Genomic DNA, 19,768 nt, shown 5'->3' on the forward strand with positions numbered 1-19,768 from the left:
AGATATACGTAGCAGGGAGCAATATACTGCTTGACTCCTCGGTGAACGTACGTGCTCGAAACTTTAACAAAAGCCCGTACCGAGCTACTGAGCGTCTCTCCTGCAGAGTCTTCCACTGGAGTTTTATCTATCATCTCCGTAACGCTTTCGCGATTACTAAATGATCCTGTAACGAAGCGCGCTGCTCTCCGTTGGATCTTCTGTATCTCTACTATGAACCCTATCCGGTACGGATCCCACATTTGTGAGCAGTATTGAAGCAGTGGGTGAACAAGTGTACTGTAACCTACTTCCTTTGTCTTCGGATTGCATTTCCTTAGGATTCTTCCATTGACTCTCAGTCTGGCATCTGCTTTACGGACGATCAACTTTATATGATCATTCCATTTTAAATCACTCCTAATACCTACTCCCAGATAATTTATGGAATTAACTGCAAGCGTCGAAAGCTCTGGCCATCACAAATGTGCCACTCCACGGCACAATACTGAAGTATTAGTTCGGAGGCGTTCGGTCAAGGTGTCGATGGTTTAACCCTTTCCACTTTTGTAAGTGTAGATACATTCGACCCAGGGCCAGAGCAGAGGTTTTCCCAGATACGCGCAAAGTCAAAAAGTTAACAAGCGGCGTGGAAGCTGACGTCTGCATCACGTGCAGTCGCTGGACCGTGACGAAGTAATGCGCTGCCCTTTCAAGGTCTGTTCTGCTGGAGGAAAAGGAGGCGGGCAACCGCGTAATGGGCCAGTCGGCGGTTGTACGTGGAGTCGGCTGCGGCAGCGCGAGGCGTGGGGGCCAAGTTCACAGCGGCCGCTTCCTCCGGCTCACTTCAGGGGCGCCGCCGACACAGGTAAGCGTTCCGGCCCTGTACAGCGTGATATTACACTGTCGCGACGCTCTCTGCTGTGGAATGTCTCACCGTGTGACAGTGGCGCACCAGGTGGCGAGAACGTCATAACATACACTCAGTCGCAAAAGTATTTGGACAAGACGTAACGGCGCATAATTTTGTAGTTTGCCTTATGAACAAATGCAGAAATTGCACTTTGTAATGTATTTGGGACTCTGGGTACGATGTCTCAACGTGAAACACGCGTCAAATATGAAGAACTGTTGTTGGACATGTGCCTGTTACGTAATATTTCCTGTAAACGGCGTGGGAAGGTGCAACAAAAGTATTCGGACAAAGGCGGACAACGTGAGAGAATAGTTCATTTCGAGGCGCACAGACGGTGAAGCGACTGCAGTGTGTCCGACATTTCCGCGAGACGACAGCGATGATTAGTAAACACGTATCGCGAGCCTGTGCAGGTCGACGATGGGACGCAGAGGGAAGTGTTCTACGTTCGAGCAAAGGCAGCTTGTCGTTTATCCTCACGGGAAGGGGAAAACCTGCAGGGAAATTGACGCAATAGTGAACATGAAGAAACGTACAGTTCACGACATTTTAAACGGTTCGAGAAAGAAGACCGATTGGAATTCCGTTGCAGTACAGGACGGTCACGGACATTTTCACAGAGAGATGAACGTGTGATTGTGCGAAAGGTACAACAGAATCCCAAAATACCTGCCACACGAATTGCAAGTGAGGTGGAGGGAGACCTTGGTATAAAAGTTCATCCCGAAACCGTGCGGAGAGTACTACGACGATCGCAGTGCCATGGTCGAGTGGCACGGCGAAAGCCATTCATAAATGCAATGAACCAGAAGAAACGTATGCAGTTTGCGACGGAAGACGCCGAATACGATCAGGCTTGGTGGAATCCGGTGATATTTTGCGATTGTAAATTTACATTACGGCAAAGCGACGGAAAAGCAAACGTGTGGCGAAAGACCAATGAAGAGCTGAATCCCAGGAACCTCAAACCAATAGTAAAGTTTGGAGGTGGGAGCATCATGGTGTGGGGATGCATGTCCGGCAATGGTGTGGGTGATTTAGTGTTCATTGATGATACGATGAACAAGGAAGCGTATGTGAATATGCTGCGAGGACATTTGAAGCAGAGTGCACGACATCTAGGTATTGAGAACAACTTTCATTTTTATCAGGATAGTGATCCCAAGCATACCGCGCATATTGTACAAATGTGGTTGCTCTTCAATTGCCCGAAAGTATTGCACCCCGTTCCCCAATCACCAGACCTTAAACCAATCGAACATTTGTGGGATAAATTGAAACGGACCCTCCGCGCGGACAACATGTACACGAAGGAGACCTTGAAAGAGAAACTGCGCCACGAATAGGCAAATATAGGCCCAGATTTCACGAAAAAACTCGTGGAAAGTATGCCTAGTAGACTGGAGGAGGTATTGAAAATGAAAGGTGGACCCACATGGGATTGATATTTTCCTCGTACAACTTATGCACATTTATTGGACAGTGTCCGAATACTTTTGTAGCAGCAGGGTGTGCAGGATGTTTCATTTTTGTTGTTAATTTATCTGTTATTTATGTTTTGGAAACGAAATAATACAATAATTCTTTTGTAATGAATGTTGTTACCCATGTGTATTACTAATAAATATGTCTGGGTTTCATAGTGAGTGTTTCTCGAGTACTCATTGTGAAACTTCCCACTGTCCGAATACTTCTGAGACTGAGTGTAAGTAAGAAACAGAGTCGTCAGAACATCCACTACAATTTTCCTAACCTCCTCGCAATATGCAATACATTTCTCGCCACACACGTGAACGGCGCGATGGCGTAATATTGTGGACTTCGAACAAGGTGCGGCAGTTATGTTTTTCTGCGTCAAAAAGTAGCTGCAAGCTGTGCTACGAACTTGCGTTCGTTACAAACTACGTACCAACCTAGTACACACCGAAACTGTATCCACAACACTGCCGCAATCCCAACTGTAAAACGCTGACATACACAAGTTCACGTTTTTGTCTTTGTTTACTAATAGTCGCTCATACAGTTACAGATGGCATGAGGTACACCGAGAAAAACTGCAAAACCGGAAACAGCGGCAACAATCGTGAAACCATTCTGTGGCTTATAATACATAAGGTATTATAAAATTATTCACAGGAAACAATATTTTGAACCAAACAGTACACATACAGGGTGTTACAAATAGGTACGGCCAAACTTTCAGGAAACATTCCTCACACACAAATAAAGAAAAGATGTTATGTGGACAGGTGTCCGGAAACGCTTAATTTCCATGTTAGAGCTCATTTTAGTTCTTCCACCTACACTCAATGGAGCACGTTATCATGATTTCATACGGGATACTCTACCTGTGCTGCTAGAATATGTGCCTGAAAGGACGACACAACATGTGGTTCATGCACGATGGAGCTCCTGCACATTTCAGTCGAAGTGTTCGTACGCTTCTCAACAAGAGATTCGGTGACCGATGGATTGGTAGAGGCGGACCAATTCCATGGCCTCCACGCTCTCCTGACCTCAACCCCTTTCACTTTCATTTATAGGAGCATTTGAAAGCTCTTGTCTACGCAACCCCGGTACCAAATGTAGAGACTCTTCGTGCTCGTATTGTGGACGGCTGCGATACAATACGCCATCCTCCAAGGCTGCATCAGCACATCAGGGATTCGATGCGACCTAAGGTGGATGCATGTATCCTCGCTAACGGAGGACATTTGGAACATTTCCTGTAACAAAGTGTTTGAAGTCACGCTGGTACGTTGTGTTGCTGTGTGTTTCTATTCCACGATTAATGTGATTTGAAGAGAAGTAATAAAATGAGTTATAACATGGAAAGTAAGCGTTTCCGGACACATGTCCACATAACATATTTTCTTTCTTTGTGTGTGAGGAAAGTTTCCTGAAAGTTTGGCCGTACCTTTTTGTAACACCCTGTATACTAATGTTTTAAGATGTTTTATAAGAATGCTATTTCTGCAAGTTTTAGAGTCAAAGAACCCACTCATGAGGCGAAATTTGTCGCTATAACTAGTTTGAGAATAAATAAATAAATAACAAAAGTGTTTTGCATAAAGGTGGGATCCAATCTCATTGTTGTTAATAATATTTCTTTTTAATTGTTATTGTACGCAATTTATGAAACAGTTAATCTATTAGGTTGGTGCATCAGTTCGTTGCAGTTTTGTTTTTTCACGTTGATATTCCGGTTGCTATGAGTTTATTTACAGATCGTCATTATTTGCTATTTGAGTGCACATATTGTCATTTTCTCATTTGTATATAGACAGTGGAAGCTAGAAAATAGAGTGCCAATTGGAGCAATGCGTGCGCTAATACCTCACCAAACACTATACACTGGCTGGGAAGTCCTTCCTCACCACTTTATTCACTTTGTCTTGCACCGTCAAATTTCCACCTTTTCCGCTCTCTATCGAACAAGCTTCAAGCAACTTACTGTTCGGATGAAAATGCGCTCCGAATATGGCGCAACGAGCTCTTTGCCACAAAACGACTTGCTTGCTACACTTGTGGAATGGTAAAGTTATCCCAGCATTGTCAAACTGTTGTAAATAGTGACAGAGAATATATTATTGATGAGTAAAGTCTCTGTTATGCCTATCACTTGAAAAAACGGCACGAATTTATGGACCAAGCGAATACATTACTGCGTCTGGTGCGTTAATAAAGTATCAAGAAAGATGAGTTATAGTAGAATAAATGCAAACAGAGTAAAATCTCATAAATGAAATAATCTACAACATATTTGTGAGGAACTATTTTCGAACTTATTTCCGTCTTTCCACCTTTACCCCCAATAGCGTATTTTTTTAACTTAGATCTAATATTTTTAAAAATATGCTTGTGATCCTTGACTTTGTATCTGCGATACTTCTGTGACTGGGTGTCTTATTATGGCAGGCACTTTTCTTGTCACGTCGTTATTTTAGACACGGGCTGAGGGTTGACACATTCTTACATTTCACTCGGTGTTCCAGCACGTGAATGATTTTTATCTAATCTAATTATTTCATCTTCAAGACACATTTGTGTTGAAGACTCTGTTGGTAGTGTGTCTTAAGTTTTCACTCTGGTGCAGTGAGGATTGTGGTTTCCTCTGTCTGTCCAGTTTTATTGCATTTGCTATTTTATCGTCACGACCGTGTGGCAGTACTCTCTTCAGCGGCAGTTGTGGTGCTGTTCTTAAACTGATTGTGCTCGAAGTGTAGCGACCTTTACTTCCTGTCGCAGTCTAGGTACACGAAGTCTTTCTGCAAAAGGTCTTGTTTTGTGCTATCAAAAATATTCAAATGTGTGCGAAACCCTACGGGTCCTAACTGCTGAGGTCATCGGTCCCTAGACTTAGACGCTACTTAAACTAACTCATGCTAAAAGCAACACACACACCCATTCCCGAGGGAGGGCTCGAACCTCCGGCGAGAGGGGCTGCGTAATCCGTGACATGGCGCCTCAAACCGCGTGGTCACTCGGCGCGGCTTTGTTCTATCCACTATTTTTAGTCATTTTGCATTCCCGAAAATAAACGTTAATGAAGAAAGACAAACGCCGTATCTCAGTCGCACTTTATGTTTATTAGGATTACCGGCTCCACCACTTGCCAAAGACCATCTTCAGATCTTAATCTAATTACTGCCAATCACAGTTAATCACCTGACCGAAGCTTTACTTTCGGTTTTAATTGAAGCTACGTCCTGATAAGGAATCACGATTCACAGGATTAGATTTGTATGTGAAGGTGACATCTGGCAAGGGTCGAATAAATCTGAATAAACATAAACTGCTACTCACACGATGTTTGTTGTTCTTCGTTACTTTACAGGTGGTCACACTACCCTCAGATGTCATTTTTTCAATCATGAGAAACGTTCATGTTCAGTAAATGCCTGTAGGTTACGAGAGAATCGTAATTAAGCCGCCCGGTTATGTGATGTTACGTACCTTTCGGGGTCCCTAGGAATCCTGAGGAATGGCAGATGTGGTATTTTTTTATTGCTGGAATCTTTTGTAAGAACCGTGTTGCAAATCACTGTAATTCATCGGAAATCGAATTCAACAATGTGGCTTACTGGCTGCTTAGTGCGTGGTTGTAGATGTATACAACAAAAATAAACAGGTGTGATGTGACTGCATGCATCAAACTGTGGTTACGAGTTACCAGTTTGTAGTGGGTTAATCAATATTCTCCAGGCTGAGCCCTAACCATATCGACAGACTTTCAAACGTGACTCCGTGCAGTCGTTTACTGCCGCATTTATCTTTGCGATTAAATTATACTTGGAATATCGCTTCTGTGCAGACGTGACGGCGGTGATTTTATCAGAACCGAAGTCGAAGTCGGAGATTACGCAATCGTGAAGTCGAAATCAGAGTATGTACTTAATTATCTTTTCTAGATAATAACAGCATTTTGTTCAACATTGTCAATGTATTTACTCAAATAACAAAATTATTTTTAAATAACTCTGTACTACCTATAACGGTAAATTTCTTTGTTTATTTTTCGTACTATTGTACAATTCCTAGTACCTAGGTGCAGTTAGTGACTGCAGGATCATCAAAAATCTGTGATTTTAATGTTCCTGTTCATGAAGTCGGAAATAACCTAGAAATTCTCTAAATCAAATGGAAGTAAGCATTTTTTTTTTACCCAACCTGTTCTGTGCCTTTCTTATTATTTTACAGATATAGAATAATGTTACAATGAGAAGGTCGCAACTTGAAAATAATAAGTAGTGCTCCAAATGTAAAAAGACAACGCAAATATTACACAAGATACTTCATATTTCATAAAATTAAAATAAAAAAATATACGTTTATGTATAGAACAATATATGTACGATATACAGGGTGTAAATTTTAAGTTTACAAACCCGTATAACTCGTAAAATAGGCTTCAATTTCAAATGGGAACCCCCATTTTTTATTGCAGAATCAGGTTCTACATAAGAAACTACGTACTTTTTGTATTAAACATTTGTTTTGGTTCTTGGTAGTTGGCGATGTAATTCAAGAAGATCCGTGTTCTAATTTTTGTGTGGAAAATGGTTACGGATAAATAAAAAATACTTTTTTACTTCGTAAAATTTGATTCGCTAAAATTAAAACTCTCCCTCTCTCCCCATAGGGTGGAGTATGAGAGAGAGAAATTAGAGTTTTACAAATGTTCACCCAAATATTAATTTTTCCGCAGATTCCGATTGGGTCAACTTTTGTAAAACACTAATTCCTCTCTCTCATGCCCCGCCCTATGGGGAAAGAGGGAGAGTTTTAGTTTTAACGAATCACAATTTACGAAGTAAATAAGTATTTTTTATTTATCCGTAACCATTTTCCACGCAAACATGAGAACATGGATTTTCTTGAATTACAGCGCCAAATACCAAGAATCAAAACAAATGTTTAAGACAAAATGTACGTAGTTTTTTATCTAGAATCTGATTCTGCAATAAGAAATGGAAGTACCCATTTGAAATTTTAAAGTTGCCTCCCGCCCCACTCCCTGAGGGCTGGGGTGGCGGGCTAATTTTAGCACCAGCAGATGTCGCCATCGAAAATAATCAACTTTGGATTGTACACCTTTTTTCGTGTGAAGTTTATTTTTCGAGTTATTTTGGTTTGTCAGCTTAAAGTTTACACCCTGTATATTTAGGATACATTTATCTGAGAAAGACTTATTAAACGAACTGTCATGACAATAGCCACTGAAGTGGATAAACATCGGGCAAGTGTACAATGATACAGAGATATTTCTAGTTGATTTCTGTCAGATGTGTCGTTAGGAATACCACTTCATATACGCGATTGCATATGGTGTTACCTATGCTGCACGTTTTACTGTTAATCGAGTGTCGAAATGAAAAACGAAGTAGTAGGGGAGGTGGGGTATAGGGGATTTAGGAAAAAAACATCTTTTTAGACAAATCTCCGTGCACCGTTGTAACGTACATTAAGAACCGTAAAACTATTATTTGAAGTTTTTTTTTAATATGTGTTACCGTTTCGAAAGTGTTCATTCATAATATTAAACTCAATTTTTTTCCAAGGGCGTGTTTCACCCTCTTAACGGCCATATGAAAGCGTATAAAAAAGTGTGACTCTAATTTTGCTCTACGCTACAACACATTCAAAGCCGATCAAAATCGAAGTGTGTTGTTAGAGAGGTTTACTTTAAGAGGTTCGTCGCGTACGACAGACAGTCCATTAACAGTGGCACACAGCCGTATTTTACGAGACTATAGATGTGTATTGACGCGGAGATATTTAGAATTTAACCCAGGACAAATGGCGCAACTTTCGGTGATCACGAACTGTACATCAGCTCATCTTCTCCTTTAGGCCACTAAATAGTGAGGCCGAAAATTTCTGTCATCACGGGGATTCGAATCGTGCACCTCATAGTCTAGCGCGACCTTACAAGCTTGTGTTAGCGGTTCCGTAGATGAAGGTGGGTTTACGTAAGCACCCAGTGTGGGTGCATTTACTTATGAAGCGTTGGCGGTGAGATACAACGCAACAGCGCCACAAAGACGTTGTTCGAGCAATCTCACCGTACTGCCTTCGTGTCTGTGCATAGAGGCTTACAAAAAGCCGGTTTTTTGGTGAAGTGTTACGTCTGCAAGTAGCTTTCGAAGGTCCTTGCAACGCGTAGCTCAGAAGTGCCCATGGACCTGTGAGTCACGGGTGAAATGAAGTACTTATTTTAAAATTATTGCATGACATTCGTTGTTACCTCTAAATATCTTTTTCTGGGATATTTACTTAATTACCTTACCAGATGGACACACAGCAATGTGAAACAGGTACTGAAGGCTGCTGTAGGACTCACCTGAAAAAATGTTGCTTGAGTTGTTTACGTAATGAATACACTTGCGTGGCGCGAGAAATCAATTTATCGTAGTGCTAGATAGCTTTACCGGTTGCAAACAATGCTAAGGTCTTCATCACTCAGTCATCATTTTACATTGTTCCATCTTATTTTATATCCGTTTTAGATTTCTTCCCATGCAGACTGTTTATGAGGGCGTGCTGAAAAGAAATGCCTCCGAATTTTTTACTCTGCTCGCAATATCCGTTGGTATATTACATGCCATGCTTATTACTCTACCGAATTTCCCGCTTCGCTGACGCAAGTTGCAACCTTCAGCCGCTAAATGGCTCCCAATTGTAGCGGGTGACATGGAGGTGTGAAACGTAACAATGTCGATGGGCGAGAAAACTCTCAGAAAACTGAAAGCACGAATTCGATGAGTTTGTCCGCACATGGAACACTCATTGAGCACGACAATGCCAGGAGCACACATCAACACTGAGACACGTGCAACAATCCGACGCCTTGTGGTCACTGTCATAGATCATCCTCCACATATCCCGACTTGTCCCCAGACGATTTTCATCTGTTTTCAAAACTTAAAGAATATCTTCGAGGAATTCTCTTTGATAGTGATGAAGCGGTGCAAGCAGAGGTGAGGTATTGGCTTTGTCAACGAAGTCAAATGTTCTGCAGTGACGGTATCAACAAACTGGTCTCTCGTTGGAAGAAAGTCACCAGGGAGACTGTTCAGAAATAAATATGTAGACATGAAAAATAACGATGTTGAATGTTAATAAACTATGTTTTACTTAAAAACTTTAAGAGTTTTCACATAAAAAATTGGGACACTTTACTTCTCAACACGCCCTCGTAATCAATTTGCTGGCGAAATGTTCCAAATTATTATTGCGTGTATTTAATGCCTGTTTAACCCTTAGGTAGCGCCCTAATTTGGTTCTTCGAGTTACCCAGGGTGTAAGCAACTGTCTGTTTTCGCTTGTCCTTATTCCCGTCCCATGCTGAGAACTATCCACTAGCAACTGCGAAAGCTGTCTAGTTAACAATGTGTGCCTAGTGATTGCGAAATTGACTGATATATCGAATATCGACTTTTCATTAACTTATCTGTGAGATTTCCATGAAGACGACAGATCAGAGTTAAAATATCTCTACTTGTGTCGTTCGAAATATTAGATAGCGTACGTCTTACTTGTAAAAAAAATTAGGTTTGAAACAAGAAAATATTATTATTTGAATATATTCTGCAAGAGATCTGACATTGTTGAGTTATGTACAAGTTTTTACAAAACATTTGTTCAGTTTTTACAAAAAAGAAATTTATTGCTTTTCAATTAAAGAAAATTTATGGAGGTGGTTAATTACAAAAAATCAACATTAATACACACATCCGAGAAAATACCGGGTGATAAAAAAGTCAGTATACATTTGAAAACTTAATAAAACCACGGAATAATGTAGATAGAGGGGTAAAATTTGACACACATGTTGGAATGACATGGGGTTTTATTAGAACCACCTCATATTGCTAGAGGCGTGAAAGATCTCTTGGCGCGTCGTTTGGTGATGATCGTGTTCTCAGCCGTCACTTTCGTCATGCTTGGCTTTGGGGTTACCTGAACTCGCAAGCGTATTGTGACCGACCGACACCTCTAGGGATGCTGAAAGACAACATCCGACGCAAATCCTTCACCATCACTCCGGACATGCTTTACAGTGCTGTTCACAACATTATTCCTAGACTAGAGCTATTGTTGAGTTATGATGGTGGACATATTGAGCATTTCCTGTAAAGAACATCATTTTTGCTTTGTCTTACTTTGTTATTCTAATTATTGCTATTCTGATCAGATGAAGCGCCATCAGTCGGACATTTTTTTAACTTTTGTATTTTTTTGGTTCTAATAAAACCCCATGTCATTCCAAGCATGTGTGTCAATTTTTACCTCTCTATCTACAATATTCCGTGAGTTATTCAGTTTTCAAATTTATATTGACTTTTTGATCACCCGGTATGTCGTTTCTAGTCGGAATTCTTTTAAAATCTGCAACGTCAACATTTCTTAACATTTCGAAAACAGTATCGCTGTAGAAAAATTTAGAACAATAGCGAAAAGTCGTGGAATACTAACTTTTGATACTGAGCTATCTTTATAGCTTGTGTACAGAGGACCATTTTTTCCTGTTACAAGATAGAAGGTTATTTCTTGATTACTAGTGAAAGAAGATCTCTTTCATTGATTCTACATCCTTCTCTGTAAACCACTATCAAGTGCAAGGCACAGGGGTCTTTCGATTATACAATGTATTAGGCTCTCGTCTTGTCCCATTCGCGTATGGAGCGTGCGAAGAATGACTTCTTTAATGTCCATTTGTAAACGGTATTTAGTCTAATCTTGTTTTCGCAGCCCCTGTAGGAAAGGCAGGCAGGAGACAATCCTAGATTCTTCACCCAATATTGGTTGTTAAAACTTCGGAAGTAGACTTTCGCAGGGTACGTGGCGTATATGCACAAACGTGTGCCAGCGCAGCTTTGCCCCATTTCCAAACCACTCTCCTGATGGTCAAACAAACCTGTCATCATTAGAACTGCATACGCTCAGTATCCCCTGTTAGACCTACTTTATATGGGTCCCATACACTTGATTTGTATTGTAGGATGGATCGCACGAGTGTTTTGTAAGCAAACTCTTTTTTAGACTGATTGATATCCTACCAATGACTTGAAGCCTGTCTTCTGTTTCGCCTACAACTGAGACTATGTGACCGTATCATTTCATACCCTGCAGTTTTTTACAAGCAGCTATTTGTGCGAGTTGGCCGATTATAATTATGTCTCGTTGGTATTGTAGCATAGGGTGCTACGTTTTTTTTATTTTCGTGAAGTGCACAATTTTACATTTCTGAACATTTAAAGCAAGTTGAAGATCTTTGTACGACTTCAAACAATATCAAGATCTGCTTGTTATTTATGCAGCCGTTTTGTGACATTACTTCATTATACACACATCTACATAAATTTTGTATCAATTCTTTATTTCGAAAATCGTGGTAGAGAAAAGAAGAACTGACTCCGAGACATGCGTAAATGCTCATTCGCCAGATTAAAAAATAAGTGTAACGACAAAATCGTCTGTTTCGCGTGGGGGGATTTTTACACCACTCTGGCACGTGGTGGAACCACTCCTTGTTCTGAAGCGGGCTTTAATCCATTCTTCACGCAATACTGGTTGTTGAGTAGGCTTTCGTAGGATACGTGGCATATATTCACAGACGTGCCCCAGCTCAGCTTTACACCATTTCCAAACCACTCTCCTGATGGCCAAGCAAACATGTCACCATTTGTACTGCATACGATCAGTATCCCCTGTTAGACCTACTCTATATGGTTCCGGCATGCTTGATTTGTGTTGTAGGATGAATCTCACATACCATCATGAAGCTACTAGCTCTGGCCCAAATTGTCACACTCTTCTATGGCGACTCTTCCTCTCAAATCGCGCCGAGTACGTGCTCGTTGTCGACGTCCAAAAATATCAAGCTTCAATCGATGCCACTCACGTTCGTTTGGCTTCATATCCGGGGAACAAGCGGGCCATTCCATTCCGATGATCCCAGCAAGCCGAAGGAACGTCTGCACGAGAGCAGCACGACGAGCACACGGTTTATTCTCCACCAAGATGAAATTTTCACCGAAATATTGGCGACGAGGTCCCACTAGTGCTTGCAGAATGTCATCCCTGTATCGCAGAGCAGTGATATTGCTGAAACTTGCTGGCAGATTAAAACTACGTGCCGGACAGAGACTCGAACTCGGGACCTTTGCCTTTCGTGGGCAAGTACTCTACCAACTGAGCTACCCAAGCACGACTCACGCCCCGTCCTCACAGCTTTACTTCCACCAGATCTTGGAAACATCCCGCAGGCTGTGGCTAAGCCATGTCTCCGCAATATCCCTTCTTTCAGAAGTGCTAGTCCTGCAGGTTTCGCAGGAGAGCTTCTGTAAAGGTTGGAAGGTAGGGGACGAGGTACTGGCGAAAGTAAAGCTGTGAGGACGGGATGTGAGTCGTGCTTGGGTAGCTCAGTTGGTAGAGCACTTGCTCGCGTAAGGTAAAGGTCCCGATTTCGAGTCTCGGTTCGGCACACAGTTTTAATCTACCAGGAAGTTTCATATCAGCGCACACTCCGCTGCAGAGTGAAAATCTCATTCCAGTTATATTCCTCTCAACAATTGTGAGAGGTGCACAATGCCCCCATGTCTTGCTACCCCAGAACGTTACTTCACCATACCTTATTGAACATTGCCGACACTGTGTTGAAGGCGTTCAAGATGTAACCGGGTTGTCTGCAAAGACTTCGTCTGTGATTATCAGGCTACAGACAGGTCAGAGATTCTCCCGTAAACACCCCCCGGCCGGCCGCGGTGGCCGAACGGTTCTAGGCTCTTCAGTACGGAACCGCTCGACTGCTAGGGTCGCAGGTTCGAATCCTGCCTCGGGCATGAATGTGTGTGATGACCTTAGGTTAGTTAGGTTTACGTAGTTAAAGTTCTAGCGGACTGATGACCTCCGATGTTAAGTGTGCTCAGAGCCATATGAGCCATTTGAAACAACCCCCGGCGCCAACCTAGCGGCGTCCATTCTGCATGATTTCTTGCCCATCCGTAACGGAGTCCACGGTGTTCTGGTGTCGGGAATGGAAATTCGCATAATTCAATCGTCTCTTAACACTCTGATGCGATACTTAAGGTACTGCAGCGTCTTAGAACGCCAAATTCGCTTCTGAAGCACTCAGTCCATGGTTCCTTTGACTCAAATGTAGTAGATGTCGATAATCCTGTGCACCTACTCAACGAGAAAAGCCTGTGCGCTGTAAGCCCTGTCACCTGGAGCGGATTCCATGTCGGCACATCACTTTGGCTCCAGTATACACGTCCAACAACTTCCCCGGTTGACAAGCCTTGTACGCATAACGTGATGATGCAGATTTGATCTTTGGCTGCGACTGTGCTTCGTGGCATGGCAGTTGTTCACTCTAAGGTTCCACTGACGTCTCAAATGCGTGCCTATCGGAGATTTTGCTTTCAACTGAAACGCTGCTATCTTTTGGAATGCGGCGTTCTACCTGTGGGTAGTGCTCACGGTAACTGTGTATGTGTCTACAAACAATGTCAGGGGTTACCTTCCGATTAGTTCATGGACATGACGGTGATGATGATATTTGGTTTGGGGGGCACTCAACTGCGCAGTTATCAGCACCCGTATAAATTCCCAATCTTTCCACTGTCGAATCTCGCCACTTTCCCGAATGATGATGAAATGATAAGATCAAGAAACACCTACTCTCCGGGCGGAGAAAATCCACGACATGGCTGGGAATTGTACCCGGGACACCGTGATCCAGAGGCAGCAACGCTAGCCACTAATAACGAGCTGCGAACTGTACATGAACAGTCACAATAGCAACACACCTGCACGTCATACTGGGGTGTTACAAAACTTTTGCTGATCTGTGTAATTATTTCATTAATATACAACATGAACAATGTAGGTCACAGCGCAGTTCACTGGCCCATGTATGAAATTATTTCTGGATCTACCATTGATTCTTCATCCAAGATAACTTTATACATTCTCCCTACCACAAAATTTTCAATCCGGTGACAATGTTTCTTTGTACCCTAATGACAGTACTTTCGTTGATAAGAGTTGGTATGGTACTGAGTAAAACAGTGTTTGGAAGCGAAGAGTTACTGCATCTACCTGATGGCCTTGGCCAGTGGCTTGCAAAATACAATGCGAGAAAGCGGTAGGTCGGGTTCAGCCATGGAGGATGGAATGGGTAATGTCATTCTGTTCGTGATATCTCCTCGTGTTTGAACTCAGAATCTGTTCTAAGGATATGTAACAGATCGGTGTTAAACAGACGGTATGATACTTTAGTAGTTCATTTCTGCTACCCTTCTAGAAGACTGGTGAGACATTTGCTGTCTACTGGACACAGTTCGCAGTTAGAGATCTACATTGTAATATGATTAAAAGAGAGGCTACCACAGTTGAAAATTCTGTATATAATCTGATAAGAATTCCATCTGGCCCTGATGCCTTGTTCAGTTTTAGTGATTTGAGGTGTTTCACAATACCCATAACACTAATATCTATATACACAGGGTGACCCGTAGGGATGTTCAGAGTACCGCGGTATTACAGGAATGATAATTTGAAGCAAAAATTTCATCTGGACATAAGCCCTATTCCGAATGTTTTTCGAAACAGAACACAGTTAATCTACATTTTTATTTATTTTATGTATTATTTAATAAATTAACTGGTTCACACATTTACAACAGTTAGTAAACATCACAACATGCATTTTCCAAAGTATCGACTGGAGAATGTGTACTTTTAACAAATTCAGCTCTAAGTATTATCGTACATATCATACTGTATTACAGCTGTTATACAGTTCAAATACCTTACTGTCAACATCAGTGCATTTGCGTACTCTTGGAAGAACATGCGTTGCTTGTCTGAGTGCCTCTGCACGTTCACTTATTGCTGGACCTAAGAACATGTTACCGATCACGCCGCAGCAAACAATGATCGAAGAACAAACTTGGGAATTGGTTTCCACTGTAGCGCGTGGCTTTCTCTGTGACCGCCGATGATTATTACATGTTTTGTTGATACAACTCCGTGTAAACGTGACTTCAGCAGTGAATAGTATTAATGGAAGCAAATGACGATTGTCATTTAAGCAGTGATAAAATTCGAGTCGTGTGGCATTGTAGTCAATGTGAAGATTGTGGAAACGCTATATGTGAAATTGGTACAACTTTCCGCATTTAATGTTCGCCATACAAATGTCCATGAGTCCGTGCAGAATACTGTGGTAAACGGGGAGGGGCAGTGCCGTTCTAGACTGAAGTCTACACTCACATTTTTTGTAAATGTTAAGTGGGGCCATTCAAAAATATGTTACCTCTGCTTTGGTTAGTATCTAAAAAGAATTCTGCCGAAAATGGAGCGATTTATTTTCGCCTGGCTTATTAACCATTTGTAACTTTGAGACAAGAGACGCGAGTTATGAGTACAACCTACACGCTTCCCTTGTTGCCATGTCAAAATTTACTTCTTTTGCCAAAACACAGCGAAGTTTATATCTCACTAACGTGTTATGCAGACGCAAATGCGAGAGAAATCTAAAGCAATGGTTTATTAAGTTACGCACTGAGGAAAAGTAAGATCAGTATCTCATGAAAAAGCTCATCCTCGGTACAAAATAAACGTGTGATGTCCCCACTTATGTTATTCCAAAACCCACCGCATTTCTCGTTCACCAGCTCTCCGTGGGCCTCAAATTTACATTCTTTCATCGGACAAGCCTGTAGTTAGCGAAATAACACGGTAGATAATGAAGTTTCTCAGGCTATCGTTTTCCAAAATCTCGTTTCGATATCTCAAACATTTTATGAAATATGAAGAACGTTGTGGATATTTCACCTGGCTATATCGATACGCTGCGCGATCGCAAATGAATGTGCTACCTCAGATCAATTTTCTCGAGATGGTGACACAGACCTCCACCCAAGTCTAAAGAAAAATTCGGTTAGCTGAATTTCATACGCACTTAAGTATTATGTAATATACTAAACTCAAAATCATAGCGACTCCCATATTTCATTGCAAACTTTTTCGAATGTCGCGCAGTGTCTTGCTTCCACGTAAATATCACAATAACTATGGCCATTAACGAAATGATAGGCACATCATCATGAACCTGACATATAAAGCTATAAGTAAAGAAAAAATTAAATTTCTTTTGCTAAACAGTTTCTGTAAAATCGTTTGAGTAAGATTGCAGGGAGTGAACTTCGATTCTTTCATTGCCGACAGACAGTATCGGCCTCCCCTTCTGAACAAACGAATGAACTCGCTTTGGACGAAAATTGGTCACTGTGAATCAGCCACCGACAGTACCCAGCTCGGACTCAAGAGCAGAATGTCCCTGTGTGCTGGTTTGAGGGCAATCTACATCTACATGACTACTCTGCAATTCACATTTAACTGCTTGCCGGAGGTTTCATCGAACCACAATCATAATATCTCCCTACCATTCTACTCCCTAACAGCGCGCGGGAAAAACGAACACCAAAACCTTTCTGTTCGAGCTCTGATTTCTCTTATTTTATTTTGATGATCATTCCTACCTATGTAGGTTGGGCTCAACAAAATATTTTCGCATTCGGAAGAGGAAGTTGGTGGCTGAAATTACGTAAATAGATCTCTCCGCGACGAAAAACGTCTTTGCTTTAATGACTTCCATCCCAACTCGCGTATCATATCTGCTACACTCTCTCCCCTATTACGTGATAATACAAAACGAGCTGCCCTTTTTTGCACCCTTTCGATGTCCTCCGTCAATCGCACCTGGTAAGGGTCCCACACCGCGCAGCAATATTCTAACACAGGACGAACGAGTGTAGTGTAAGCTGTCTCTTTAGTGGACTTGTTGCATCAGTGTCCTGCCAATGAAACGCAACCTTTGGCTCGCCTTCCCCACAATATTATCTATGTGGTCTTTCCAGCTGAAGTTGTTCGTAATTTTAACACCCAGGTACTTAGTTGAATTGACAGCCTTGAGAATTGTACTATTTATCGAGTAATCGAATTCCAGCGGATTTCTTTTGGAACTGATGCGGATCACCTCACACTTTTCGTTATTTAGCGTCAACTGCCACCTGCCACACCATACAGCAATCTTTTCTAAATCGCTTTGCAATTGACACTGGTCTTCGGATGACCAGTGAGGCTGTACTTACGCAATTTGGTTGGTAAAGGAACATTTGAAAATGTTCCTTTTGCTTTGCTGCCCTCAGTTTCAGATCCTTTGTCGTCGATGAGTGTCTGTTATTGGCTTCGAAGGTCTTCACATACGGCCAGAATTTCTTTGGGATTCGTGAGAGATGATTCAGCAAGTAATCCTTGAAGGATTCATGCATTGCCCTTCTGGCAGTCAAAAAAGTTTCATTTAGCGTATAACTATAACCCTGTATTTTGTTTTACACATATTTTGCAGTAGTCGCTGTTTCTTTAGAATTTTTTTAACAGAGACCGCAAGCGATGGTGGTTTCCACACATCAGACACTGTTCTATAACTATCAGATGCTTTTTGCACTACGTTTCTAAACTTGCACCACAATTAATCTGCATGCACATGGCCAGAGCTAAAAGTGTCATGTTGTTACTGCCACTTTATCTATTTTACGTAAGATTTGAATCTTTCTACTTGCTTTAGTTATCCTTTGTACTTTCGTAGTCAATATTAATCCAGTTGCGTTATGACCACACCGAACAGCCTCACAGCGGACATCCTCAAAGAAGTAAGATATATTTATCGCCAATAGATCCGATATGTACCATGTGTGCTAGGCAGTGTGATTGCGGGACATACATACTACCTGCAACGGAGGGTGTTTGATCTGGATGTTGTAATTTACGCACTTACCTCTGTTAGTTTCCTTAAAAGCACGGCCTGCCCTGAAGCGATGTATAGTGTAGTTCAACACGGAAAACCTGTTTAAAAGAGAGGCTGCAGTATGTGTGTGAGTATGGCGCGTAATACGTTGTGGTTCCTGCTACAGAGAGGGTTCGTTATCATATGTGTGACTGAAGTTACCGCCTGAAACAACGCTCGTCCTACATTCTGATCTTCATAATTCCTAAACAAATACATTGTCCGCCCTAACATATTTACATATTTACTCACAGTTGGCTGCATCACTTTTATTCAATAATCACATGCTGTCAATAGCAGAATGCGCAAGTACAGAACTCGGGACTTGTTGTTTAAAGAAAACAGCAGCTTTTAACAGTCAATAAACGTTTTTAAAATATAACAAAAAATGGCTCTGAGTATTACGGGACTTTACATCTGAGGTCATCAGTGCCCTAGAACTTAGAACCACTTAAAACTAACTAAGGACATCACACACATCCATGCCCGAGACAGGATTCGAACCTGCGACCGTAGCAGTAGCGCGGTTCCGGACTGAATCGTCTAGAACCGCTCGGCCACCGCGGCCGGCTAAAATACAACGATGGTTATAAAAAAAGGGCTCTGAGCACTAGGGGACTTAACTTCTGAGGTCATCAGACCCCTAGAACTTAGAACTACTTAAACCTAACTAACCTAAGGACATCACACACATCCATGCCAGAGGCACGATTCCAACCTGCGACCATAGCGGTCGCGCAGTTCCAGACTATAGCGCCTAGAACACCGGCCGGCAATAGTTAACAGTTTTTGCTCGCTCTGTACTACACAATTCACCAATGTCTAGTCATCTGAAGTTCGGAATAACAACTGTTCAGCATGCCATACGGAATTTTTAAGGTTGTCGAAAGGGACCCACAAAGCAACCTAAAATTCTTGAAACTTCTGGACACATTGTTTACGGCAGATCTCAATCATTATTTGAAATACTCTATTTCTAATAGAGCTGTCAAGGACGCCTGCAGATTACCGGAGGTGACACAATGTTCTATTCCTTTGCAAGGTATTGTTTCTGTGCTGCGGCGGAAGTATATGCAATTGTGGCAGGAGGAATGGCTGGCGGTGAGGTAGAATAAGCTGCGGTTGGTGAAACCCACCATCCAGCCGTGGTGTTCCTCCTGCCGGTCACCTAGGCGTGACGAAGTGACCCTTACACGTCTTCGCATAGGGCATTGTCCTCTTACGCATGCCTTCTTACTACGGCGAGAGGAATCCCCGCTGTGTGATGCCTGTGGCGTACGAATCACTGTACGCCACATTTTAGTTGAGTGTGCTTTATATCGTTTTGTCAGGGCGGAAGTTAATATTAGTGGGGATCTGCCCTCGATTCTATGGGATGACGAGGCGAGTGTCAAGAAAGTTTTAAGGTACTGTGATGTTTCTGGGCTTCAGCCAAACATTTTATGTTGGAATTTTTAGTGTGTTGCCGAGTGGCTTACCACTCCTTTTTATACTTGTGATAGGCCAGTTCC

At 42.0% G+C, this 19,768-nt stretch overlaps 1 protein-coding gene across 1 annotated transcript in view; it reads left to right on the forward strand.

The window, feature by feature from the left end:
* The first annotated feature begins 708 nt into the window (after positions 1 to 708).
* Positions 709 to 19,768, forward strand: part of LOC126272146 (probable cytochrome P450 6a13) — a 153,392-nt gene continuing 134,332 nt past the window's right edge. The window contains exon 1 of the mRNA XM_049974763.1: positions 709 to 847. Within this exon, the coding sequence (XP_049830720.1) occupies positions 737 to 847 (111 nt within the window). The 5' untranslated portion in view covers positions 709 to 736. The remainder of the gene's footprint in view (positions 848 to 19,768) is intronic.

This window comes from Schistocerca gregaria, chromosome 5 (genome assembly GCF_023897955.1).
Source record: "Schistocerca gregaria isolate iqSchGreg1 chromosome 5, iqSchGreg1.2, whole genome shotgun sequence".
In the NCBI taxonomy this organism is placed as follows: domain Eukaryota; kingdom Metazoa; phylum Arthropoda; class Insecta; order Orthoptera; family Acrididae; genus Schistocerca; species Schistocerca gregaria.